At 37.2% G+C, this 27,153-nt stretch overlaps 2 protein-coding genes across 27 annotated transcripts in view; one reads left to right on the forward strand and one right to left on the reverse strand.

The window, feature by feature from the left end:
- wnk1b (WNK lysine deficient protein kinase 1b) overlaps window positions 1-1,051 on the reverse strand; it is a 73,915-nt gene extending 72,864 nt beyond the window's left edge. For 20 of the 26 annotated variants that reach the window (XM_089127189.1, XM_089127184.1, XM_089127183.1 and 17 more), the window contains exon 1: window positions 431-1,051. The gene's annotated coding sequence lies outside the window, so the exon portion shown is untranslated. The remainder of the gene's footprint in view (window positions 1-430) is intronic. The other 6 variants (XM_089127190.1, XM_089127182.1, XM_089127188.1 and 3 more) reach the window with 1 other exon arrangement.
- Window positions 1-26,547, forward strand: ninj2 (ninjurin 2). Its single transcript, XM_039667840.2, has 5 exons — window positions 1-151; window positions 2,396-2,519; window positions 6,469-6,575; window positions 25,713-25,923; window positions 26,022-26,547. The coding sequence occupies exons 2-5, from the start codon at window positions 2,396-2,398 to the stop codon at window positions 26,168-26,170; spliced, it is 591 nt and encodes a 196-aa protein (XP_039523774.1). The 5' UTR covers window positions 1-151; the 3' UTR covers window positions 26,171-26,547.
- The last annotated feature ends 606 nt before the right edge of the window (window positions 26,548-27,153 follow it).

A 27,153-nucleotide genomic window follows, 5' to 3' on the forward strand; every position in this document is an offset into this window, starting at 1 on the left:
GGTCGCCCTGGTTACGGTGGGTGGCCAACTGAGATTTGGGGGATTTTTTATAATTCTCGAGCAAAGACAAGCGCAAAATTTAAAACAATTCTGGCATATTTAGCATTTGTGGAGCAAGTAAATTATTTAAAGTTGTCAGCGAGAATTTAAGGTAAGTTACGGCTTTTCAAAAGTTGTCATATAACGGCCACCGTTGGTTCTCCAGGTCTCGAGCTCGCTCTTAAAATAATGCCGCGCGCGTTAATAGCGTTTATTGAACAGGAAGCGCGTGGAAATACACTGGCACAAAATACGACAACATAACAGTCTATATAATATACAGACAGTACGTATTTAATACCGAATACTTGTCAGTTCACAATGCTTATAACGAGGTACATAACATTTCTGCTGCAATGAAAAAATAGGAGGCTGACTGGCCAGCGATTACCTTTCGTATCGTCATATCCATTCCCCTCTGATGTAGACAAAGCGATAGCTGCAGTTGGCCGAGCGAATAAATTAAGAGCGGCAATAGCCCAATAATTATAATAGAGACAAAACAAATCCAGGCTATAAAACCGAATGGTCATGAAAATATAAATTCCATAGATTTAGCACAGCTACGCGTTCATCGTACTGTTTGCTCGACAGGCCAAGTTCAACACGGGGCTGTTGAACCCAACGCGATGCGATGATGATGAGTCTAATGAAATCGGTATCCAGCGTAACGATGTATCCCGTGATAAAACATCATGACAAATCACAAACAGAGTCCGGTTCCGGTCGACTGCACGCGGATCCGCTGCAAACCAACGATTTTCTTCCTTTCACGTGAACAATGCAACAACATCCACTGCGGTTTGCGTTCGCTGCTGTGGAGCCGGTTGAATCGCTCTCCTTATGCAGCAGTCGACAAATGACAACTGGTAGTCTCCATATACAGTATTAAGGTTTCTGTAGCTGCTGCTCTTGGTTCGGGTGGTGTTATTAGGACTCCAGTCTGTCACGTTGGTTTTAGCTCCGAGGCTGCTGCTGTCTAACTTACCCTCCCACTGAATACTGACAGCAGAGAGACGCCACCAGCCGGCAGTGTCTTAGAAAGGCCTGAAGAGGTCGCTGTTTTCTCTCCGAGTTTATTTAGAAGTAAATGGGAAATAGCATTACAATGCAAAATTGATTCCCTTCCTCACTATAGCAGCAGGTAAAAATGAATGCAAGTAAACCCCTGTTTGCCAGGCTGATTCTTATTTGTCCCAAAATTCTCAATGTCAGTACATCCTGATCTGTGTTTTTGGACAGGCGGTGCTCTGTGATGCATGTCAGTTGCACACCCTCTTATCTAGCTTGCTTCACATTGTACCACCACAGCTCAGATGCCAATAATAGCTATTGTTTGCCCTGGCATGAAAATCTGGCTCTTCTGTCATGCTGTTAATTAAAGGTGGATTTGTGTGCATTGATCTGGCCATTAAAAAATTGCTTTTATATTCTATAAACAAAGGCCTGGTTTCACAGACAGGGCTTAGATTAAACCAGGATTATGTCTTAGTTCAATTAAGTAGCTTTTATAAACGTGCCTTAGGAAAGAAAAGAAAAAACATTAGTGTGCATCTTGAGACCAAACATATTTTAAGATATTTCAGTGCGAGTTGCTTTCAGTTAAAACAGCTCAAACATGCATTTTAGACTGGGACTAGGCTGTGAAACCGGGGGAAAGAGAGAATACAATATTTTCCAATGTAATGTAATTTATTACAGATGATGGCCTGTAATAATAATATATTTTAAAATATATCAGAAAATTATATTAATCATGAAGCAACATTAACCCCCGGTTTCACAAACCAGGCCCAATATGTCAGTGCCATTTTGTCTCAAGATGCACACTAGCAATGTTTTTTTTTTCTTTCTTTTTTTTTTCTAAGGCATAAAAGCTACTTAAATGAACTAAAGACTAATCCTGGCCTAAACGTCAAAGATAGTACTGTAGCACAGACCAAAATAGTATTTTTACTATATAGATGTTTTATTAAAAAGTAAAAATAAGGAAGCATTTACAGGTATGACAAGCAACATTTCTGTGTTCATATTGCTACAATTAAATTGTGCATATTGCAGGTACATACTAAGCATCTCAGTTTGTGTTATATTTTTTATATTTTGCAAAATATAGCACCTTCAGTTTTATAAATAAAATAATACTACTGTAGGAAAAGGCTAATGCATATTATGTAGAAAGTAACTGATTCACATAAATGCATTGAACGTGTCAATTAAAATACAAAAGACATTACCATGCTCAAATATATTTCTTTTGTCCTCTCACATGTGAGTCTATTTTGTGGCCAGACACTGATTTCTCTTTATGTGAAGCCCTTATCCTCAACATTTGTTTTTCTTGTTTGCATTCCAGATGGCACACACGAGTAGGATCTTTGCTAACATCACAGCTTCTCTATGGGGGCCCTCCTGCTACATAAAACCACCTGTGGGGTCCAGCGAGGCAACACAAGCATGTGCAGGATGCGCACAACCAAGTAAGACAGTAAGGTGTCGAGATCACAGTATGCGTCTTGCCTGCCTGAGAGGCTGTTTGTTGTGGATGCATTGAGTGTGCATTGAACACTTTGTTCCCCTGCCCAAACGAAGGCCGTGATTGAGTTCTGTTGACATACGGGTCAACTGAAAGCATGTGGAAATTTAACACTGCTGCAATGACAAAAGAAGATGGCATTAACAACCCTTTCATTATTTGACTAATTTTTTAGTGCAAACAGAATGTGTCAAATGTGCATTATCTTTCTTTGTAGATTTAGGTGACTTTAAGATTTCTCTAAACGGATTATTTAGGAGAATAAGGAGAACACATGTATAGCTTCAGTACATCAGTTTATCCACTTGGTGGTGGTAATGAGGGAGTGAGAAAAACAGGCCTTTCTTAGCACCCACCGTACTCTGCATTTGATAATTCATTATGAAAACTATCATTTGTATATTTTTCAACATTACGGCGGGTCTCCTCACTGTGCATAACTGTGTTTAAACTGGTCTTTAAGATTAGTGCAACACTCCGGAAGGCAAATATTTACTCTGAGATTGAAACAATGCACCAGCTAATCTAAAGTGTGAGCGGGCCACCATGTCAAATGCCTGCTGGAAAGTAACAAATTCCATTGTAAAGAGCCTCTGGATGTCATGTGTTAATCTTTCAGCACTTGTATGCAAAATCAGGTGACATAAATGAGAAAATACAGGCCCACTATATTCAAATTTCAGTTCGTTTACCAGGAAATATTTCAGATCATAACTGAAGAATTTTTCAGCTATTTATAATGCATGCAAAAAATCTCTTTTTAGCTGAGCTCTACATGTTATTAAGATTTTTTCTTTCAGTCGGTAATCGTAATAATACTGTACAGATAGTTTGATAGAAATCTGTGTTTTTGTTCCTACTGTTAAAGCAAGTCCTGTTTGATAGGACAGAGCGGATGGTACACAATGTACAGAGTTCAGGGGATGGGAGGATCCTTGTCTTTACTGTATAGGAAAACAAACTCACTGAAAGCTATCTGGTTAATTAACTGAAGGGAAATGACCTGTATTTGGTCGTTAAGTCTTCATCAATACTTCTCAGACGAGTTTTGTCTCTGCTGAAGCTTTTAAAGTTTTTTTTTGTGTACACTTACAGAGTAAATTACGTTTTAATGTACTTTTTTATATATATATATAAAGATTTCTGCTGTTCTTTTGAACATTCATCAAAGAATCCTAATAAAATGTATCATGGTTTCCACAAAAATATTAGGCAGCAACTGTTTTTTTAACATTGATAATAATGTTTTTGAACCCCAAATCAGGAACATGTGACACTGAATACTGGAGTAATAATGCTGAACATTCAGCTTGGATCACAGGAATAAATGACATTTTACAATTTGATAGAAATATATTGTAAAATATATTACAATTTTAAGTTTTTATAATATTGCTGTATTTTTGAACAAATAAACGCAGCCTTGGTGAGCTGCTGAAAATTCAGCTTGGATCACAGGAATACATTACATTTTACAATTCGATCGAATTGATATAATATATTGTAAAATATATTACAATATAAAACAGTCATTTTAAGTTTTAATAATATTGCTGTATTTCTGAACAAATAAACGCAGCCTTGGTGAGCACAGAGACTTCTTTCACAAACTTTTTACTGACTGTATAATGTATAACACATTAGCTCACAGACTGCATTGGCCACTTGGACCAGAAGTTAATTTTAATTCGGTCTATTTTAGGCCTCAAAGTGGTCATCTCCTCTGGCTCAGTGCTTGAGGTTACATGTGTTGGGCACTAGCGGAGCACAAAGGACCACAAAGGCCACGTGTCCACCACTATTGCAGCTGCAATGGCACTCAGCCCATGCACTATGTCAGTGACTGTAGCTGCTAATGTCTCATTGTGTGTTTCAGGAGAGTGAGAGACCAGTACGAACTGTCACTGTGGGAACGCTTGAGGAGAGCAAACAGGCTGCTGTTTAGTTCTTCACAGTTTGGAGGGCATAACCATCAAAAACAAATGCTTTTCGTATGATTTTTGTTTTGTTTTCAGTCCAAATATCTAAAAACTCGAGCAAAAAAAGACTGAAAAGCATTTTTGCAGTGCATCCATCATGAGTCATCTCTCTCTCTCCGGCTCCTCCTCGCTCTTGGCTTTTTATTAGTGGGGCCCAGAGCCCTCAGCAAACATGGCATGTTTAACATACCTGCATCGGGACACTGCAGTTAAAAGGACCTTCTGTCAACTAACCCGCACCCTTAAAGGAGCCTGCGCTTCAGCTCTTTACCTTTTCGAAAAAATCTGCTTCATTTGATGCCTTTAGCTGATCGTCTCTGTGTCTGTAATTACAGCTATTATTCTCCCTTGTGACTTCACTAGTCAAATCACTATTGTGACCGCATAATGGGGCGTTATGTGCCTCGCTCGGATAATTGCTAACAAGAAAACAAGCGGGTCACTGTCGTCTTGGATGAAAATATCTATTTCATGGTTTAATACCGAACACGCTTTATCCAAATGCTCACTGTTATCTAATATGTGGGAGCATCCCAAGGCCACATTGTAAGAAGAAAGTGTCTCATAACAGTTGACTCTGAATAATGTGTGTCACGCTGCTGTGGCTCGCTGGCTTGTGTGTGATGGCTTGAAATGCAATATGTGTAATATTGTGTTAGTTTTAATCACACAATATGTGGTTACACCTAAAAATCTGCTGCATTGTGAAACCATAATAGATTTCGGAAAAGCCATAAGAGAAATTTCATTTTTCATTGAATTGGAAAAACATTCTTAATGATTTATTCAGAAATTATACTGGTCCAATAAATGTTTAAAGGAGTAGTTCACTTTAAAAAAAAAAACTTTTGCTGATAATTTACTCACCCCCATGTCATCCAAGATATCCACGTCGTTCTTTCTTCAGTCGAAAAGAAATGAAGGTTTTTGATAAAAACATTCCAGGATTTTTCAGTGGGAACCAAACGGTTCAAGGTCCAAAAGACAGTTTTAACTGGACAGTTTTAACAGGCTCCTTTAACTGGTCCAATGTCCAATTCACAAACAAATCATTCTTTTGAATATAATCTTTTCAATAAATTTAGAAATTAGATTGATCAACACTGGACTTACAGTATATAACCACATAGCATAAAGTTTTTTATTGTAATATTTTTCAATACTTTTATGACGTTTTGTGATTTTTTTTTTCAGACTTTCATTGTGATTGTATGAAACAAAAGTTATAGTAAGAAAATAATGACCGAACTTTACCAAGTTTTTGGTTAAACTAAACCCAGAACTCAAACTGAACTAAAAAGACAACTCTTTCCAACATATTTCCTGTAAAAACTGTTATTTCATTGTCCAGCCAAACAAGTATTATTCTAGTCCAAACTCATGCCATTGGATGAGCCAGTTGACACTCAAACAAATATAGTGATATTGAAATAGCAGTGTTTACACTTTTTAGCAAAATTAAACTACAGTATAAATAATATTCTCTGTGTGTTAAACTTGAGAAAGTATATTTGAACTCAAATTTTAGACTCATCAGTGAAATGTGGCCACACATTTATAAAAATATCAAAATGTTGCAGTTTGTGTGAATGAGCTCTGAATGTAGCCTTTGACTGGATTGGGGGAATTTGAGTCTAATAATACTGACTGGGCACTTGAACAAGAAACTGAAAAATCTCGTCTTTCTCCACTCCGCAGACTGTGATGACACTGGATATATTTGACTGGTTTACTGTTTACAAAGGAGTGCTCAGTTTTGTTGTAAACCCAGTCCAGTGGGTTGGAGTGGCGCTGGACTTTAAAAAAAAGGAGAGAAGTGAATAACACACTTGTTTGTCTGGATGGCTGTCCTTGCTGTGTGCCATGAATTTCTTCAAAAGCTTTTGCCAACTTGTGCACTTTCCCCTTTCTAAGGATCTCCGAGCGTATCTCGACTACGATTCCTCCGCACGACGCACATCAACGACGGTCATCCGGGACTCGCCATGTCAGCAGCAAGAGGACGTACAGATCGACCACAGGTATGCTGAGACGTCTAGAAGCCATTGGTATTTCTTTGGGGTCTGCGACATGACATTCCTGATTTTCTTTCTCCTGATCTCTGTCCTTCTCACGTCGGGGTGCAGAATGTTCTGTGTATTTAGAGGAAGGTGATCATGTAGTTCTCTCTCTTCTGAAGCTGAGCATCACTCAAAGAATCCATCAAATATCAATTAGTGATGGACTGCAAAGACAGACTCAACTTTTAATGTACCTGAAGATCAACAAAACATGCACTCACCAAACTATTACTGGGCTCAGGAGGATTGTCACAAACCTATAACAACCAAAGCTTCCCAGGGAGAGAATTACAACACTTGGCTGGATGGAAACTGTGTCTGTCTTGTCAAGTCAATTTCAAACTGTTTTCTACTTAAATATATTATAAAATTTAATTTATTCCTGTGGCCAAAGCTGAATTTACTGCATCATGATCCTTCAGAAATCATTCTGATTTGCTGCTCAAGAAACATTTCTCATTATTATCAGTGTTGGTTGTGCTGCTTAATATTTTTGTGGAAACTGATACAGTGTTTTTAGGGATTCTTTGACGAGTAAAAAAGTTCAAAAGAACAGCATTTATTTGAAATAGACATGTCTTCGCTGTTACTTTTGACAATTTAATGCGTCCTGCTTATTGAATAAAAGTATGACCCAAACATTTGAACAATTTAGCATTTTTTTCACAATTGTTTTTTATGGTGAACTTTCCCTTTAAGGTTTTATTCAATGACCTTTCCGACATGCTTCTATTATTAGTGGCATATATTAAATTCCGCTTCCTAGGGACAAATTCCTGTAGGATTTGTTTGTCATTGGGCCTTAAATCCATCTGCCAAGCATGTCCCAGTAAATGCCCAAATGTCATATCTGCAGACTTGTTAAGTTTATAACAACATTAAATTATTATGTTTAATAACACTTGCCCATGGCCTGAGCAGTGAAGACAAATTAGTTATGAAACAAAGGTCTCTGTCCGGTCACTTACACCATCTGTCTGAGAAGCGTGGATCGGCGGTTCTCCACACTAATCCACGGTCATGACAGTGAACATGGGATCCCATTTCCTCTGGATTACACAGCACTTGCAGGCAGGGTATGAGATTGCCAGAAAATGCGCTGATTATAAAAACGACAATGGGGGTCATCGGATGCCAAATCCTATCCGAACTTGGAAATGTGCATTCAGGTGCGATAGCATATATTATTAGGGATCTTTTGACATTTAAAAGATTTGTGCTGATTAAATCTAATTCTCTCCAGTGTATTTTTGTATTCTCTGCTGAAACGTTTGGAGTGTTTTTGTGAAGTACAGGATGATGACTTGCATTTCTGGGAATTGGCTACTACTCTTTGACCTGATGGCACGTTGGTGCCACTTGGACCGAGCTCTATAGTGGGCAGTAGCACCCGATCTGGCATCTCTCACACTAGTGGGACACGTTTGAAAGCAACACAGCCACGTGTTGAATGCATTTCCTTCAACTTCGTGTCATTTTTCCCCTGCTTTTTTACTTGGGAGTTTTCAAATTCATATTGAATTTCCGTGGAAATCCAAGCAACGCATAGATCTGTCTGGATCATGTCCCGTGATTGCAGTAACAATAATACCAAATGCTCTAATGTACCGTGGAATTCTGGGAGAAATAACTGTTTCCAGATGTGGGATGAAATACACATTTGCACAATTACGTTGTCATCTATGAAGAGGTCCTCCTGTAAAGCAGTCACATGGTGAGATACAGTGCATTTTTTATTATAATAAAACAAAGCTTCAATTTTTAAGTTTAATATGTAGTTTTGAAACTTCAAATGAAGGCATATAAGGGTGATGCAGTCATGAGGTTTACACTGAAAGCTGAAGGTTATGTAAGTGCATTAAACAGGGTTATTGGTAATTAGGTTTGTTTGATAATAATAACTCTGGTTAATGTTTAACTCTCCTCCTCTGATTACAGTCGTCTGCTAGATGTTTGTTGGACACAGATGTCTGTCTATATAGTTCATGTGCAGATCAACACAGAGTGCCCACTGACTTGATGAAGACATCTTCTCAAAGTCACAACCAAATAGGAGATACTGATTTTATAAGCGTTACAAGCTTTACTAAAAAGGCTATTCTTTATCGCATTTAGCTTTAAATAATAATTTACTGTATAATGACAAGCAAAATGGGTCTCCTAAAGTAAAAATTATTTTTTGAATCAAACTCCCAGTCATAAAATGGACTGGAAATGCTGAAGCTGGACTGGAAAAGTGTCAAGTTAATTCTGTCTAGACACACATATTAAATACACATACTCATAGGCCCATTCGGTTGCGTTCCATCACAGTTCAGTTACTTTCATGAGTGAAAAATGGTAAATTTTTAGGACTCACAAATGTTTTCTTGGAAAACTCTTGCTCTGTGAACAGAACCGGATTGGACAACTATTGTCCATCATGTGTGGTTTTGGTAACTTAAGTCTATGGAGATATGAGCTGAGTGTCGCGTTGCATCTGAATGTTTTCATTTCCCAAAAACTCACTGAGTGAATGTAGCCTGTGAAGGTTTATTCGGCTTAAAGTCGTCACGAAACAGTCGTTGTATTAGTCTCTTCTTCCCTATGTATTGTTATATATATCCAAGTAAAAACAAGAAAAAACATAGGGCGGGACTTGATTTTGTCTATCGGGAATTGAGTGGTTGCTATTGGTCGATCTCATGTGAGTGACAGGTTGCTCCGCCCTCTCGCCAGCATTTTTCATCTCTAAAACATGAGCAATATATACAGGGACACTGTGAACCAGTAGGGCACTAGATTCAAGCCTGATGGGGTCCTCAAGGGTCAAAGCTATCAGAATGAGATATGTGAAGTGCATATTCACTCACCTGTGGGAAGGGGTAATAGGGCTCCTTTCACAGGGGCCTCTTATTGAGAGATCTCACAGAGGACATGTTGCTCCAGCCTGTGAACACATCCGTGACCACCCCGCTGACACGATAAGCTCTTTGATAGAAGGGTTAAAAAGTAACAACTGAAAGAAAATTAAAACTGGCACAGTTCTGCTGTTGCCGTGTCTCTAGAGAATGTTTGTTAAAGATATCGACTGACACTACAACCAGATTTGAATGAGTAACGCCCCAACCTGAGGTTGCGATTGTGTCACGTCTGTGATGAAACACCTTGATCTTCTTGATTTAGTGTCCTAGTGACAATATGTTTATTGCTTTGTGGGTTTGACATGATTCAGCGGATGTTTGCGTTATAAGCACTCTTAAGCAGTGAACAATTATATATATTAAAGCAATATTTAAAATAAATGCTGTTCTTTTGGATGTTCTGATCAAAAATCTTAATTTTGTGTAAAATTTCTTTTTTTATGTATCCCAGTTTTCACAAATTTTAAAGGAGATGTCCATGTCATTCTTTGTTCAGTGAAGAAAAAAAATAAAGGTTTTTGATGAAAACATTCCAGGATTTTCTCCATATAATGGACTTCAATGGGAACCAAACGGTTTAAGGTCCAAAAGACTCTTTTAGTGCAAACTGTTCAAAGGGCTTTAAACGATTCCAGACGATGAATAAGGGTCTTATCAAGCGAAACGATCGCTCATTTAATAAATAAATAACAAAGTTTAAGTTTTAAGCTCAAATGCTTGCCTTGCTCTGTTCTGTGACGCACCTTGAACCGTTTGGTTCCCATTGAAGTCCATTATATGGAGAAAAATCCTGAAATGTTTTCATCAAAAACCTTAATTTCTTTTCGACTGAAGAAAGAAAGACACACTGTAAAAAAATATTGTTGGTTTAACTTAAAAAATTAAGTAACCTGGTTGCCTTAAAATTTTAAGTTGATTGAAATGGAAAAAGTGAGTTAATACAATGAAGGGGATTGATTTAATCATCAGAAACTCAAAATAATAAGTTATCTGAACTAAATAAATTATTTAAGTTGATTTGACAAAAGAAAAAATGTTGTGATAACAAATCTTGAAAATATTTTTTTACAGTGCATGGAAATCTTAGATGACATGGGGGTGAGTAAATTATCAGCAAAAGTTTTTTCAAAACTGAACTACTCCTTCAAGCAGCAACTGTTTTCAACATTGATAATCATAAGAAACCAAATCAGCATAATAGGCCCTTTTTAGACACTTGGCATTAAGAAGCGTTTTCATCAATCCGATTACCAGAGGACAATGCTAAATAGTTGTAAAGGGGGTCAAAAATATCTTGAGCTTGTCCACTTTCGATCACTTCCATTTGAAAACGCATTAGACTGGATTGCTTTCGTAATGTAAACACTCATGTGGCCGAATGCATTTGAACAGTCACAAAATACTGACCTAATGTGGAAACATTGTGGAAAGCATGCTAGCCAGACAGGATTTAAACTTTAACGATTGAAGTCCTCAGTTTAGTTTGAAGATGAAAAAAGTAGTAAAAAGTTAGGAAAACACATAATGTGATGAACTACACCTGTGAACTTTTCAAAAGCCAATTGCTATAAAGTTCAGACGTCCAAATAGTTTTATGGCTACTATAGATCTCAAGACATAAGCAGTCACACTTTGGTCTGGTTGTTTTCATATAAGTGACGTGTGTAGCTCTTATTTAGTCAGGATTTACTGGTATAGGACACACACATGGCTGGAAGAGTGTTTGAACACGGCTTGTCACTGACAGCAAGATTGATCGTTCATGGGTCAGTTGTCAGTTTTAGTTACTTTATCCAGTCACATCTGTCTGCGTTTCTTCCCCGACAGCACTTCTCAGAGAGAAGAAGGGAAGGAAACACAGCGTTCTTTAGTGGTCCAAACCAGTGGGTGCTCCGCACTGAAAGGCAGGAAAGCCCTGGAGGAAAGTCTCATGCTGAGATGTCACATGTGGAAGCAAAACATGTGGGGTTTTCTGGGGTCATGCCTTCTGCTTCCAAATTAGATTCTTTGGGAACCATATATGCAAACACACACACACATTAAGACTTTTGTCCATAGACTAAGCAGTCAAGTCAAGTCACCTTCATAGAGCTTTATTCACAAATATGAGACAAATTCAAACTTGAACTTCAAACTCATGACGCATTGGATGTTGGCTGTGTGTGAAAACCAGCAAACACAGAACGTTCCCCTAACGTTCCCGAATGGTCCCATGAGGTTATTTTTTTGGGAACCAAACAAGAACGTTATAGGAACGTTCCATGTAGGTTATTTTTAGGTTCCATTTTGTTAAAACGTAGGGAGAATGTTCCGGGAACGTTCCCTTAACCTTAAGGGAAAGTTCTATGAACGTTCTGGGAACCAAAAACTAACGTTCCCAGAACGTTCCCAGAACCTAAATTTGTTTGCTGGGCCGTGTGACTTGCTGCCCTATCAGGCAATGACTTTTGCCCACGGTACCCCACGTATATGATTTCAGACAGACATCTGAGGCAGCCCAACGGTTTAATGATCTTCAGCCAATAGAGAGAGCTTTGGTGAAAACTAAGCGAATATTTAACTAATAGTAATTTCAAGACAAAGTGGAAAATATTGCTCAAAAATGTACATTTACACACAAACTGACCACCAACCACAATTTTCAGATGTATTCTTTCTTTTTTAGCTTAACTTTTATTGGATGGAACGCAAAGGATTGTGGGATATCAAAGGCAGCGGAGGATACATGCATGCTTCCTTAATTCAAAACTTGATCAGATGAAGGTATTTCAGGAGATTCGGACGTGCCTTGATGCTTTCGGGCACAGCCGTAGTTTTCAAAGAGAATGCAATCCCAGAATGCATTGCGACAACTCTGCATCTGCCAGTCGTGGGTCTTTCCGTGGGTCTATTAATAACTTGAATTTCTCTACTTAACTGTCAGTCTCACAAATCTGCCATGTTTGTTTTACACTTTTTATTTTATTTTTTTAGTTCTGATCAAATGGGTTGTGCGTAATATTAGCCAAAGTGTGTGTGGATCTGCACTTCAGATTCGGAAACCATCCAGGTGTCTTTGGAATACTCATTTCAACATACTACGATTTGGGACACTAATTACAATTTAATGAGTATAAAATAATTAGGAGGTATACAGTAGTTTGTGAATTGGGATGCAGCAGTGGACTTGAATATATGGACTACCAAGAATGTGTGTTATATATTTGTATTTGCTTATTTGCTGAGAAGCCTGTTCATTAGATTTGGGAACAGAGCAGAATTAAATACTTCCAATAATATATATATATATATATATATATATATATATATATATATATATATTTAATGAACAGAAATAAATATATAAAAAGCCATACTTCCATATTATATAAAAAGCATATGTGTGAGATTATAGAACTATTTCCTGTTATATAACCTTTCCCTTCTTATTCACAGACTCTCGGCCGTGTTTTTACTATGCTAGGCTATGCATTAACCTGTGTCCTTTAGCCACAAAGAGTAACTTATACTATGAGAGGCATGTCTGTTAAACATGGTGTTGGGCTGTTTCACACTTTAATATGGACCTTAGTACCACTGAGAGCGATCCAGGAGCCTATTCGTCTAAAGAGTGCAGCTGCTTTAATGGCATACTGATTGAAAACATGTTTGAGTATAAGGAACAGTGAGTCGTTTGTGGGTTTCAAACCAGTGACAAAGGTGTCAGATATTTTTATTAAGATGTGTTGTGGTCAACAGGCGGTGCTTGGATAGTATTTAGACCGTCAAAGCAATGCTTTGTAAAGTTTTTCATGATGCAGCCCAATGCTGTGGGGGCCAAAGAAATGTCATGACCTTGGGTTTCCATGCTCTTCATCCCACACTGAAATTAATTTTCCAGACGAATACACAAACAAACGTGAAATTCAGAAGCTTGTTTAATAAGAGGCTGTTCAGTACATGTGATTGTGACTGTTTGGCATCCGTCCATCCTGATGTCAGTAGAGACGCTTGATGTATTCTGAGATTATTTATGTTGCCTGTTTGACTCATACAGATGCCTTCCTGTCCCTGGGAACACATGCTCTCTGATTGATGTGAACACACAAATCCACAAAAACATTTCTATTTTTCTATGTTGAACAGTTTTTTTTGCCACTTAGTTCTTCTGTTTTTGACTTTTACAAAGGAATTGCTGCATTGTTGTAGTTTCATAAACAGAATGGAATTTCCATGGCAGCCAAGAATCACAATCGTTGACATTTTAACATAAAAAATAATGTATTTTAAAATAAATATGGCAAAAATCACAATAATTTTTTTAAAAAACAATACATATTAATATTGTGTGCATTTTTTCCCATTTATTCCACATGTTCTTAAGTCTTCAACTTTATTTGTTTTTAGAGAATCAAATATAAACACACACACACACACACATAGTATATATACATATATATATACATATATATATATATATATATATGAAGAGTTCAGATGCAAAAGCCTCTAAGTGCCATTTGAAATTTTCTTCTAGAATGAACATTTTTACACATTTAAGTTCAGTAATCGCACTTAAATGAAAATTAATACGTAATCTTCATTGCCATTTAAGTGAAATTACTGAACTTTTATATACAAGCTTGATAAAAATGATCATTCAGAAGAAAATTTCAAATATCACTTAGAGGCTTTTGCATCTGAACTCTTCATATATAGTTATGTGTTTAAAATTAATATGCCAAATTACAGTATAACAATAAAAAAAATAACAATAGCCTACTTGTTTTTTTTTTTCTTAAAAAAACATTTTTAATTTTTAGAGCACTAAATAATATAAAAAATAGGCTATAACATCTAAAGAAACATCTGGAACTAAAATGATACTTTATTTTGAAACAATTATAAAAAGATATTTAGTTCATTTCTCCCTCTGTTTTTTTTTCTTGTTCCCCTGCAGGAGAATGTTGGTAATGCATGAGACCGTGAACACCCCCGTAAAAGTATCTTAGACACTACATGGCCTTCAGAGCTGGATGAGTCATCACAGCCCAATAAATCTGAAGTCAGCGTGCCCGAGAGATTGTTCTCAGCACAGACACAGACAGATAATAAAGCCTAATGTGTTTCTCAGGCACTTCAGCAGTTATTTGACAAACTGGACGCTCCACCATAATATGACACCAGTGCTTTGAGATGCGTCTACACAGAGAGGGTCATGAAAGGCCTGTCTCCCTCTAGCTGTTTGTCAACTCATTGACCAGCAGAGCAGGAATTTGTGCTCACATTTCTAGCTGGTTCAACTGTATTATTCAGTATGAAAGACATTCCAGCCCATGTGACTAGCAGCCATGACTAAAGCAGTCAGCCGTTTCGGTGCTTTCCAGAGCAGCAGCTGCTGCCCAATCCAGGCCATTTTGCCTTTTTGATGCCCTGCCATACCAACACATACCAACACAACCACACCCCTCCATAGACACACATATTCACACATATACTCTAACTTTAGAGTGTGTTAACCTAAAGAGACAATTAAAGAGCGCTGGTATAATGATATAGGGTAGTGTATAAATCTGAGTAACTTCGAGGTCAGTCTGACAGGGCAAAATGCCTGCAGTATAATCATCTATCATTTTGAATGTGCTATAAAAAAATTATCTGGTGCCCTCTTTTATGATTACAGGCCAGTGATGATAATGAGAGAATCGTGGAAATTGTTAACAAGTGGGGAAAATGGGTTGTTCCCACTGCAAATGTGCACTTTTATCGTATAGCTTGTTGCTATGATGGCAATACAAATATATGCCATTGGATACTGTTAAAACCCGCATGGTACTAAAAAAATACAGGTTCATCAGAAAAAATAAATACTAATAAATAAAACAATACAAAAGCTATATATTTGAGTTATTGTACATATTACGCTTACCGAAAAAAAGAGAAAAATTCTAATTTCTCTTTTACATGCATGCCATGTTTGTTACAATGTAAAAAATTATCACTTGATTTAACCTAAAAACTGAGGGAACGTTGCCTTAAAATTATTAAGTAAATAACTTGTGAACTTGACACATAACTTCATTTTTTCAGTTACGCATGAAGTTTATTTATACAGATTTTCTCACTTTTTCCACTTGAGTCAACTGATCACCGATTACAGTGTAAAAAAAACAAACAATTATAATAAATGTAATATATTTAGTATATATAATATATAAATTAAATCAAATGTTCACATTTAATAATAAACAAAAATAAATTAAACATTAATATCTCTTTCACTTTCTAAGCTAATATCCAAGCTAATATCTATTTTCTAAACACATATCTATACATTACAGTCAGTAATGTAAAAAATAAAACAAAAAACAAAATAAATTGGATTATAGGAATTGGATGATAGGAAAAAAATATATATTTAATTATATATTTAAGTAATTGAATTGGCATGAATTGACATTTTATTTAATTTTACTTTGTAAATGTTTTAAATAAATTAAACCTTTTTTTCCACTCTGTTCAAACTTTGTGAAACACTTATGTCACATCGTAACACAGATTTGGTCTGGTCCAGTTTGTCTGAGGTCATCATGTTTTCATAGGGAGGGACAACACAGGCAGCTCAGGGGAGATAGAGAAAAAGCGAGGGAGGAATGGAGAGAGAGAGAGAGAGAAAAAACAGGTTGATAAGATGGTGCTGGAAAACTGAACTGACAAACACAGACCTCCGCCCTGAGCTCAGGAACCTGCTCTTCCATTTACATTTACATCTCTCCTTTTCTCTCTTTATTATTGTTTCCAGGACAGATAGGGACAGAGAGAGAGCCCTGAGCCGAGTGCTGCAGATAAACTGTTTATCAAAGGACAGAGGAGGACAGTGTGTGTGTGTGTGTCATTGCTCGACCCATTTTATAGCAGTGACACCCCACACTAGAAGAAATGATTCTATTTAGAACCAGAAATGGTTTCCGTCCCCCGCTTCATATATGGAACTCCAAAATGATTCTATATAGAACCATTTTTTTTTTTGGTAAAATTTTCTATTGGCCAAGTATGGAACCCCAGAGTTATATAGAACCCAGAGGAACCCTTTTTTAAGAGTGTATAGAACCTTTTAGGGGTTCCAAATACGTAGCGCTGATAGAACCTTTTAAGGTTCTATATAGAACCTTTTCTTCTAAGACTTGTCCAGCTCTGTGTCGCCCAATAAAACCCAGCAGAACACGCTCACACACATTTGTAAATGAGGACAAACTTTTTGTTTTTATAAAAACAATTCACTTTTATATATAAAGCTTCTATAATCATAATGACAAACTGTGTAAAGTTATTTTTAGTGTTAAAAAAAGTGTTTATGTTTGAGGGCGTCCTAAAAGGGACGTTTGGTCAGATTTAGCTCACTTTCGGGGACAATTTTGTCTCCTAGCTATAGTACACACACATTCCCAATCCACTCACGTCATGTGGTTATTTCAATGACAACCCACTGGCACTGTACATCTCATCATTTACTCGTCCTTGTGTCACTACAGGAAATATAAAGGATGTTTGGTGGGTTCATGGGAAAGAGAAGGTGGGAATTTTATCCTGAGGTTTAAAGAGTAAAGTAAACATTTCCTGTCCTGTAACTACTTTTTAACGTAGTGTATGCCAAGCAGACCAGGGTCAGGGATGATATTAGCATCAGTTCTTTAAGAGGAGTGTCTCCCTTGGGCTCCATTATGACTTTACACTTATACTCTGCCAAACAGGGTGTGTGTGTGTGTGTGTTTTATGACACCCAGAAGATGATTTTAATGCTCAGAAGTTGGCTTTTCCATCTCACTGAGGTCTCATTTATACCTTTGCTTCAAATGTATCTCCTAAAAGCAAAATAAAATATACCCAATTGAAACAAATGTTAATATGTCACAATACGCGTATTAAAAGACCATTGAACGAATTCTGAGAAACACTGTTGATATTTGACATCAACCCAAACAAACACACCCCTCCCTTCATTGCTCCGCCCCCAAAATGCATGAACATGCAATACACAGTGGATTTCTCTTTATCATAGCTGAAGTGAAGCAAAACAATGCTTTACGAAAAATAATGTGAAGATGAAGAACATACAGTTACTAGAGTAGCCTAGTACAAGCGAGAGCCAGAGCTCCAGACACACAATGACGCTCAACGATGGCCTGTTACTAGCAAACATTGCAACAACAGCATATCTTGGTTCTGTGAATCCTGGGATATCAATATACGGAGCAGAAACAACACAACCTCTACGTTCAGGTTTCTCCAGCACTGGAAACTTGATTATTTGGGTCCTAAAGCTCTTGCCTGATCATGCAGTTTCCAGTGAGATCCCTCTGATCTTTTCTCTTTAATGTCTCTCAGCCATTTCTCTTTCTACAGTCTTTCTTCAAATCACTCTCTCTCCTTATAAGTGTGTTGTGTTGACATATTGAAGACTCAATCAAATGCTTTCTAGAATGAGAATGTCCCTCCCCTTGTACCAACTACATCTGACCTCAATCATTTTCATGTCTGTAATGTAAATCTGTTAGCATGTCCTTCCCAGTTTTTTTTTTTTAACAAGAAGATGGGCATCACCGAAGGTTATGAGTGAAAATACACAAAACAAAACAAAACAAAAAAAAAAACATTTCCAACCTTTTAGACTGCCTAGAGAAGTGAATTCTGGGAAGTGAAAATGGTCTAGTCAGTAGGAGTCAGACAGAAAGAGTGAGGGGTGTTGTGGGGCGATAAACCTTTAAGTTTGCCTTCAGATGTGTGTGATTGCATAGAAAGAGAGAAAAGAAACTGGGTTTAACCGTGGCGTCTGCACGTTGCAACTGCTTTGTATTTGGTGAGCTATGACCTCAAAAGAAGAACCGACACTTTTTTTTCTAGTCACCATTTCTGCACCTAAATTGTCTTTTTTTCTCAGCCTCTATTTAGCCACATCCGCATCCGACAAATTCAAATGAAGTCAACCACAGTTAATATACAAACCCCTTCCTCTGTCCATGTGAAAACATCACACATGTTCCCAACCTCCCATCTGAACACAATAGCAGCAGAAGTGACACACTGAAGAGTCACAGTAGCAGGAAGTCAGTGCAGGTGAGCAATTCAGTGACTTTTTAAATAGTTTTAAGTTAAGTTTTAATTGTTCTATCTATCTATCTATCTATCTATCTATCTATCTATCTATCTATCTATCTATCTATCTATCTATCTATCTATCTATCTATCTATCTATCTATCTATCTATCTATCTATCTATCTATCTATCTATCTATCTATCTATCCATCCATCCATCCATCCATCCATCCATCCATCCATCCATCCATCCATCCATCCATCCATCCATCCATCCATCCATCCATCCATACATCTATACATCTATCTATCTATCTATCTATCTATCTATCTATCTATCTATCTATCTATCTATCTATCTATCTATCTATCTATCTATCTATCTATCCATCCATCCATCCATCCATCCATCCATCCATCAATCATCCATCCATCCATCCATCCATCCATACATCTATACATCTATCTATCTATCCATCCATCCATCCATCCATACATACATCCATACATCCATACATCCGTACATCCATCCATCCATCCATCCATCCATCCATCCATCCATCCATCCATCCATCCATACATCTATCTATCTATCTATCTATCTATCTATCTATCTATCTATCTATCTATCTATCTATCTATCTATCTATCTATCTATCTATCTATCTATCTATCTATCTATCTATCTATCTATCTATCTATCTATCTATCTATCTATCTATCTATCTATCTATCTATCTATCTATCTATCTATCCATCCATCCATCCATCCATCCATCCATCCATCCATCCATCCATCCATCCATCCATCCATCCATCCATCCATCCATCCATCCATCCATCCATCCATCCATCCATCCATCCATCCATCCATCCATCCATCCATCCATCCATCAATCATCCATCCATCCATCCATACATCTATACATCTATCTATCTATCCATCCATCCATCCATCCATACATACATCCATACATCCATACATCCGTACATCCATCCATCCATCCATCCATCCATCCATCCATCCATCCATCCATCCATACATCTATACATCTATCTATCTATCTATCTATCTATCTATCTATCTATCTATCTATCTATCTATCTATCTATCTATCTATCTATCTATCCATCCATCCATCCATCCATCCATCCATCCATCCATCCATCCATCCATCCATCCATCCATCCATCCATCCATCCATCCATCCATCCATCCATCCATCCATCCATCAATCATCCATCCATCCATCCATACATCTATACATCTATCTATCTATCCATCCATCCATCCATCCATACATACATCCATACATCCATACATCCGTACATCCATCCATCCATCCATCCATCCATCCATCCATCCATACATCTATACATCTATCTATCTATCTATCTATCTATCTATCTATCTATCTATCTATCTATCTATCTATCTATCTATCTATCTATCTATCTATCTATCTATCTATCTATCTATCTATCTATCTATCTATCTATCTATCTATCTATCCATCCATCCATCCATCCATCCATCCATCCATCCATCCATCCATCAATCATCCATCCATCCATCCATCCATCCATACATCTATACATCTATCTATCTATCCATCCATCCATCCATCCATACATACATCCATACATCCATACATCCGTACATCCATCCATCCATCCATCCATCCATCCATCCATCCATCCATCCATCCATCCATCCATCCATCCATCCATCCATCCATCCATCCATCCATCCATCCATCCATCCATCCATCCATCCATCCATCCATCCATCCATCCATCCATCCATCCATCCATCCATCCATCCATCCATCCATCCATCCATCCATCCATCCATCCATCCATCCATCCATCCATCCATCCATCCATCCATCCATCCATCCATCCATCCATCCATCCATCCATCCATACATACATACATACATACATACATACATACATACATACATACATACATACATACATACATACATACATCCATACATACATCTATACATCTATACATCTATACATCTATCCATCCATCCATATACAAGCTTGAGGTGGTGCGGTTCTTCAGGTGTGACAGCTGCCGCAGGCTCAGTGGGCGGGAAGGGGCCTGTCCTATGATCGCACCCTCTCTGCCTCCACTTTCCCTGTGTTTAATGTGAAGTGAAGATGTTCCAGTGTTTATAGCAACTGTCATTATAAACATAGCGTGAGCCTCTACCAATCTAAACAGCCAATACGCCCCACGAATAACTTCACTTAGACATAGAAAGCAATCTGTTATTGCACAAATGCAGACATGCTGTCAGTGATAAAAGGCCCGGTTTTATTGGTTTATACAGACTAAAACCGTCCATGTGAAGTTTGTTAAACACACTCTCAAAAGCACTTATTTTCTCAGTGAGGGAATAAGCAACAGTTTGACATCAGATTTATACTTTAGTATACTTATAAGTGATCAAGTATACAGTACAAGGCCTAAATGTTCAAATGAAACTTTCATTGTAGAGACATTATTGAGAGTTTGAAGATGAAGCAAGATGAACCGTTAAAGGGATACTCCACCGTTTTTTTTTTTTCATATCAAACTATGTTATTCCCTTAACTAAGATGAGTTGATACATACCTCTGTTGTCTCTGGCATGCGAGACACTTTGATAGTGCTTAACTTGCCCAGTTCATTCAATATGGGCCAATGGCCAATGACGCTATATGACAAAATGGCCAAATACTACCGACATGGCACCCGTTATCGTTAAAATAACACGTGCTGTAATGGGTAGGTTTAGGTGTGGGGTAGGGTAGGGCAGGGAAGTCTCATATTACGGTAAAGGATTTATGACGTCTTTAGTTTGCATGTTATATTAACGATAAAGGGTGCCATGTGCGTAGTATTTCGCCGTTTTGTCATATAGCGTCACATATGACGCTAAAAGTCAGAACGGCCTGGAATAACATAGTTTAATATGAAAAAAAAAAACGTGGAGTATCCCTTTAAGCAGCTTCAAACAAACTAGTGGTGTTTTGTTCCTTACTGAATCTGGACGAATTGGTTGAGTGAATAATACAACGACTCACTTATAAAACCGGTGCATTTGTCATGTCAGATGTCTCATTTCAGAGAAGTAACCGTTTTAAAAATGTACTATGAGGTGTTAATTACTGCAATTTCTTCCTTACTTTAGAATGCAATGGTAGCTTTTCTGAAATGAGGTTCTCGATGACGTGATGAATTCGAAATGAGTCCCGTGAATTATTCAATGCGTTTTAACAAACGATAGGATAGCTGCAGCCTGCAGGTCATAATGGGCTTGCCAAAAGGTAGGGGCGGCGTTGAATGGTACACAATGCTACAACAGAAGCTAACCCCTAGCCCTATACCCCACACCATAACAGCCAGCTTTCGCAACCAACCATTCAAGTGAATGTAATGTTGTAAGACTCCGTGTGATCTTTATGCCCTACAGTTGCTGGGATACTTAGGTTTACTGTATCTGAAATTCTCAGAATACTCTGGGCCCCAACCGACCTGTCAACACATTCCTGAAGCTCCATTCACTCTCTAATGGGCTAGAATACCGTTTCATCCTGGCCCTGATTGGCTCACTTCTGAAAGTTCTGAGGCGACATAACTTCACCAGCTCTGTTTACATGGATCCCGGGTTGCCATGAAGACATTGATTGTTAATGTTGCAATACAGTGGGAGTTTTGACAGGTCGGACACATTTTTATGTAACTGCTCTTGTTGATTGATTCTGACACTCTGATATTTTTATCTCTCAGATCAGGGCAGAGAAATTAAGGTCAAAGGTCATGCTTTACAGGCCAGAATGTCCAACAGGAAGGAAGTCTGTAATTTTATAAATGGTTGAAGGGAAAAAGATAAGATTTTGCAATGTTGCCGCAGGTTAGTGAGTATAGTAGCTGTCATATCCTTGTATTCCAAAACCGGTTTTAAATCCATCGTTACATAATCCTGGCATGTCAGAGCACAGAATGGCAGAAACTCCTTGTAGTCATAAAATCTCACAATATTATCATCGTAATATGAATCCAGTAGAGACATTAAGACCTTTGTTTTTCAGCACTCCCCATATAAAGAAGGAAAGGGCTTTTATGACAACTCCTGCCTTTGGGGACAGCATTACGCCATTGAAAGTAAACAGAATTTATTCTCAGGTCATGCCGCTGCTGGTTTAATCACGTGAGTGACTCATACAGTAACTTGAAAATGAATGAATGAAAGAAAGGAAATAGAGAGCAAAATAGATCTGACCCAGGCGATGTGACCGTTTCCTGACTTTTATTCACAGACTAAACAAGTTTCCCACAACAACAAAAAAATAGTGTCATTGCTGGTGTTTTTATTCAGTTGCAGTATTTTGGGCTTTTAAAGGGGCTATATGTAGAATGCAGAAACCCTTGTTTTTAGCGACACAGGTGGCCATTAAGTGAACTGCAGCCAACAACTTATTTCTGTTGATCGTGCCTATATTTGTACAAGCTCTCCGGCATCATGTCAACACATTAGGTCATTCAAATGACACTGTTAGGATAGTTTGATTATAAAGTATAGTATTACCATACTTTCATCATTTATTTGTCCTATTTTTGTATATTTGATTGTTTATTGAAAATCAAGTTTCTATGATAATCTAATCAAAGAATATCAAATGACCATTTCCTCTACTGTACAGATTTATTTAATAAAGATTTAAAATAAAGAATACATTTACCATGACGGAGATGACAGAATATATGACTATATATTATAAAATAAATAGTTTTAGAGAGTCACATATTTATTTGTGTGTGTTTTTCTCTTTTGTGCTGTGAACGAGGTGTTTTCAAACCAGCACAGAGGGTTTGAATGTTTAAGGACCCTCCTTCTTATCTGCATGTGTTGTGAGACGGGGTTGCCAAGAAGAAGAAGAAGAAGAAGACGGAGCAAAAAAAGTTATTTGTTTGAGTGAACCCTCCTCGCCCTTTCCCATTTGCTATTGGATGTGAGAGCAGCCAATGAGTGGGTGGGGAGGTGGACTTCCTGTGGGCCAACTACACGGGCCCCACATGTAAAATATTCCTGACCTCTCCCATGGTGTTTATTTTAAAAAGAAAAAAAGGAAAACGTTCCCCATCATTAAGGAAAACACTGAGCCTGTGCATGTGGTATTTGGACGCTTGCCTGGTCTTCGTTTTACTGTGCCGTGATTGGTGGAGAGGATCCATCCCCTCCCCCCTCCCCCTACAGAACAAGCTCTTCACATGTGGCATGTATGAAGCATGCATGTGTGTTCTGATGTAGATAAGACATCTGCCCAAGGTCATGTGTATGTAGATGCAATCTCTTCCAGTCCACATGTCTCTAACAGGTCCTGTAGACAGTGATAAGAGCACGTTAGGAGAGACAAGATAAAAAAAAAAGCATTCATTAAACACAGGAAGTGAAGGGCAAATGTTAAAATGATTTTGAGATTTGATAGAAAGGATTGAAGGGCATAAGAGAGATAAGAATTACAATATGAGCAAGAGAGGCTATGGATGATGATTTTTAATAATAATAGTTTGGTGGGTTGAGAAAAAAAATCTACACGTATCATCAGTGTTTATTTGGCATTAAAGTAGGCTACATATTTTAGACTAATTTTAGAATGTTGAAAAAAAATGATATAATGTAATTATTTTTAAATAATCAATTATATCATGCAAACAAACAAATAAAGAAAGAAATAGAAAGAAAAAGATGATTTACAGTAAATATCTAGCGCCCCCAGGTTGTTTCTACAAAAACATTGAAGATTGAAAGATCGATAGTAAAATGCTGCCATCTATTGGTAGCGACAGTCGTCAAATTCATGATTTATTAAAAGTCAGTGCATTCATTTATTATGAAAAACCTTAAGAATATTCACATCGTTTTTAGTGCATTTCATTAAACAGTCCATACATTCTGTTAGCCATCACCACAAACATCAAACATCCATGTAGAATACAGACTTTTTTATATAGTTCATTTTATTGCATAAATCACAATATATCTTGATTTTATGCATACATTATAGACATTTTGTGAATGAAATTAATTATTTATGTGTGGAAAAATTTTTAGAATGTTTTTTGTTGTAAAAAAAAAAATAGGTTGGAGTGTTTGTCCAGATGGGATTGTGTGAAAGAGACATTCAAAACTATGTGCTCAGTAGTTTTGACATTTAAATGGGTTCATTCAGCCTTCTTCCATTTGCACTGAGAACTTCTCTCACTTTGAAGATCTTATCTCACAGATGTTGCTGGATATTTCTTCTAAAGATGAGGATTGGTCTCTTGTTCTCCTCAATTGCTAGCACATTGTTAGGTAAATTCATATGCAGCATGAGTCTGAAAATGCTTTACCTTCCTTCGCCACTTGTGTCAATTCACATATGAATGTATTTAAAGCCACACTATGCAGCTTTGATATTTTTGTGAAACAGCGACCCCTAGAGCCGGACTTGCACTGTCCTAAATAACCATAACTCCCCTGTTACTGTAGTCTACTGAACTACTGATGATGGTAATAGGTTAATAATAACACACTGTAAAAAAATATTGTTGGTTTAACTTAAAAAAATTAAGTAACCTGGTTGCCTTAAAATTTTAAGTTGATTGAACTGGAAAAAGTGAGTTAATACAATGAAGGAGATTGATTTAATCATCAAAAATTCAAAATAATAAGTTATCTCAACTAATTAGCTGATTTGACAAAAGAAAAGATGTTGTGATAACAAATCTTGAAAATATTTTTTTACAGTGTATGTCAAGTGTTAAACTACTTTATAATAATAAAGTGCCTGTCGCGTTTGCTGGCTTATAACGTTTTTACATGATTTCCGCTAAATCACAAGTAAATAGCCTCTATAGTGTAGACTAATGTATAATTTCATTTGTGTTTTTTAATTGTAATGTAAACATTACAAAATGTCAGATGACATTAATTAAGTTAAATGTATGTCGCATTATTTCATGACATTGGCCGTTATGATTTCATTAGACACGATTATTACAATTTATCATAATAGTTAGCAAATTGTTTGTAATTGAATGCATTTTTTTAAGTTAAATTGATTTCTCTCTGTCAGCCCGCAGAACCTCTCAACTTGAACCACTATGCCACCAAGAAGAGTATAGCAGAGAGCATGCTGGATGTGGCGCTGTTGATGGCGAACGCCGCTCAGCTGAAAGCCGTACTGGAGCAGGGCCCTGAGTTCAAGTACTTCCTCACCGTCATCATCCTCATCGCCGCGTCACTCTTCTTCCAAGTGCTCGCGGGTGCTCTCTTCGTCAACATGGGTGAGCATGAAGTCATTATCACGCACAAAATCTGTCAGGGATTTTAAAGGGTTAATCACGATGGATTTAGTAATTCCTATATAATCTTTCTTTTCCAGCACGCAAAAACCTCAATGATGTGGCCAATCAGAGACAGCTGGACATAATGAATAATGTGGCCACAGGGCTGGTGTTTCTCACCGTCATCATCAACATCTTCATCACCGCTTTCGGAGTGCAGAAGACAGGTCTCTATCCGAAACAGTAGCCTGTATAGGGGATTCTGCCTTGAATATGTTGAATATGCATGCTACAGTAAAAGCTAATTGAGTTTGAATAAATCTTGTGACTGTTTCGTGTTTTTAATGCTTATGATGAAGGTCACATCCATTCATGAAAGACTTCCTCCGGACTTTGATATTTGATATTTAAAAGACACGATTATTTCTTTTTTTTAATTTATTTCTTAAGAGGGCATTATATTAAACAGTCTATAAACACTCATTTATCCTAGACTGTCCAGTGATTTCATATTGCCTAAAAGCAAAACTTATGCATCATCTAATAATTGTTTTCTAGATTCATCCTGCCAATTGTAGCCTAATTGTTAATCATAAAAACAATAAACGTTTATCATGAACTTAACAGTTTGCCATCCAGTGTACTGTATTTAGATAGATAGATAGATAGATAGATAGATAGATAGATAGATAGATAGATAGATAGATAGATAGATAGATAGATAGATAGATAGATAGATAGATAGATAGATAGATAGATTCAGAAATCATATGCTGATTTGCTGTTCACAATACATTCATCACATCATCATCATCAATGCTGCTTAGTATTTTTGTGTATTTTTAGTTTTTTTTTTTGAAAAATGAAAAGTTAAGTCAGCATTTCTTGTCACTGATATGTTTTTTAACATTATAAATGTCCTTACTTTCACCTTTGATCAATTTTTACGCTTCTTTCATCTTCTAAAGGAAAAGCTATACTGACCTCTAGTGGAATATATTGTAATGACCTGGCAGTCAGCGCTAGCAGCTGGGTGCATTATGGGTAATTATTTATTGAGAGTTGATTTATGTGTTATTACAGCAAGATCTTTAAGTTATGTTTGTTAATGTTCAAGTTGATCAGATGTTCAAAAGACTAGAGGATAGTTTATGAACTGTTATCGGTTAAAGAGACAGTTCACCCAAAACATTTCATTCTTTCATCATTTACTCAAGTTGTTCCAAACCT

The sequence above is a fragment of the Pimephales promelas genome, chromosome 24 (assembly GCF_988280905.1).
Source record: "Pimephales promelas chromosome 24, fPimPro1.hap1.1, whole genome shotgun sequence".
In the NCBI taxonomy this organism is placed as follows: domain Eukaryota; kingdom Metazoa; phylum Chordata; class Actinopteri; order Cypriniformes; family Leuciscidae; genus Pimephales; species Pimephales promelas.

Excerpts from the sequence above, each read along its gene's own strand:
- ninj2 (XM_039667840.2), top strand. The coding sequence starts at position 2,396 with ATGGCACACACGAGTAGGATCTTTGCTAACATCACAGCTTCTCTATGG. Across the intron at positions 2,520-6,468 it reads TGCAGGATGCGCACAACCAA|GATCTCCGAGCGTATCTCGA; the intron begins GTAAGACAGTAA and ends CCCCTTTCTAAG. Across the intron at positions 6,576-25,712 it reads GACGTACAGATCGACCACAG|CCCGCAGAACCTCTCAACTT; the intron begins GTATGCTGAGAC and ends TCTCTCTGTCAG.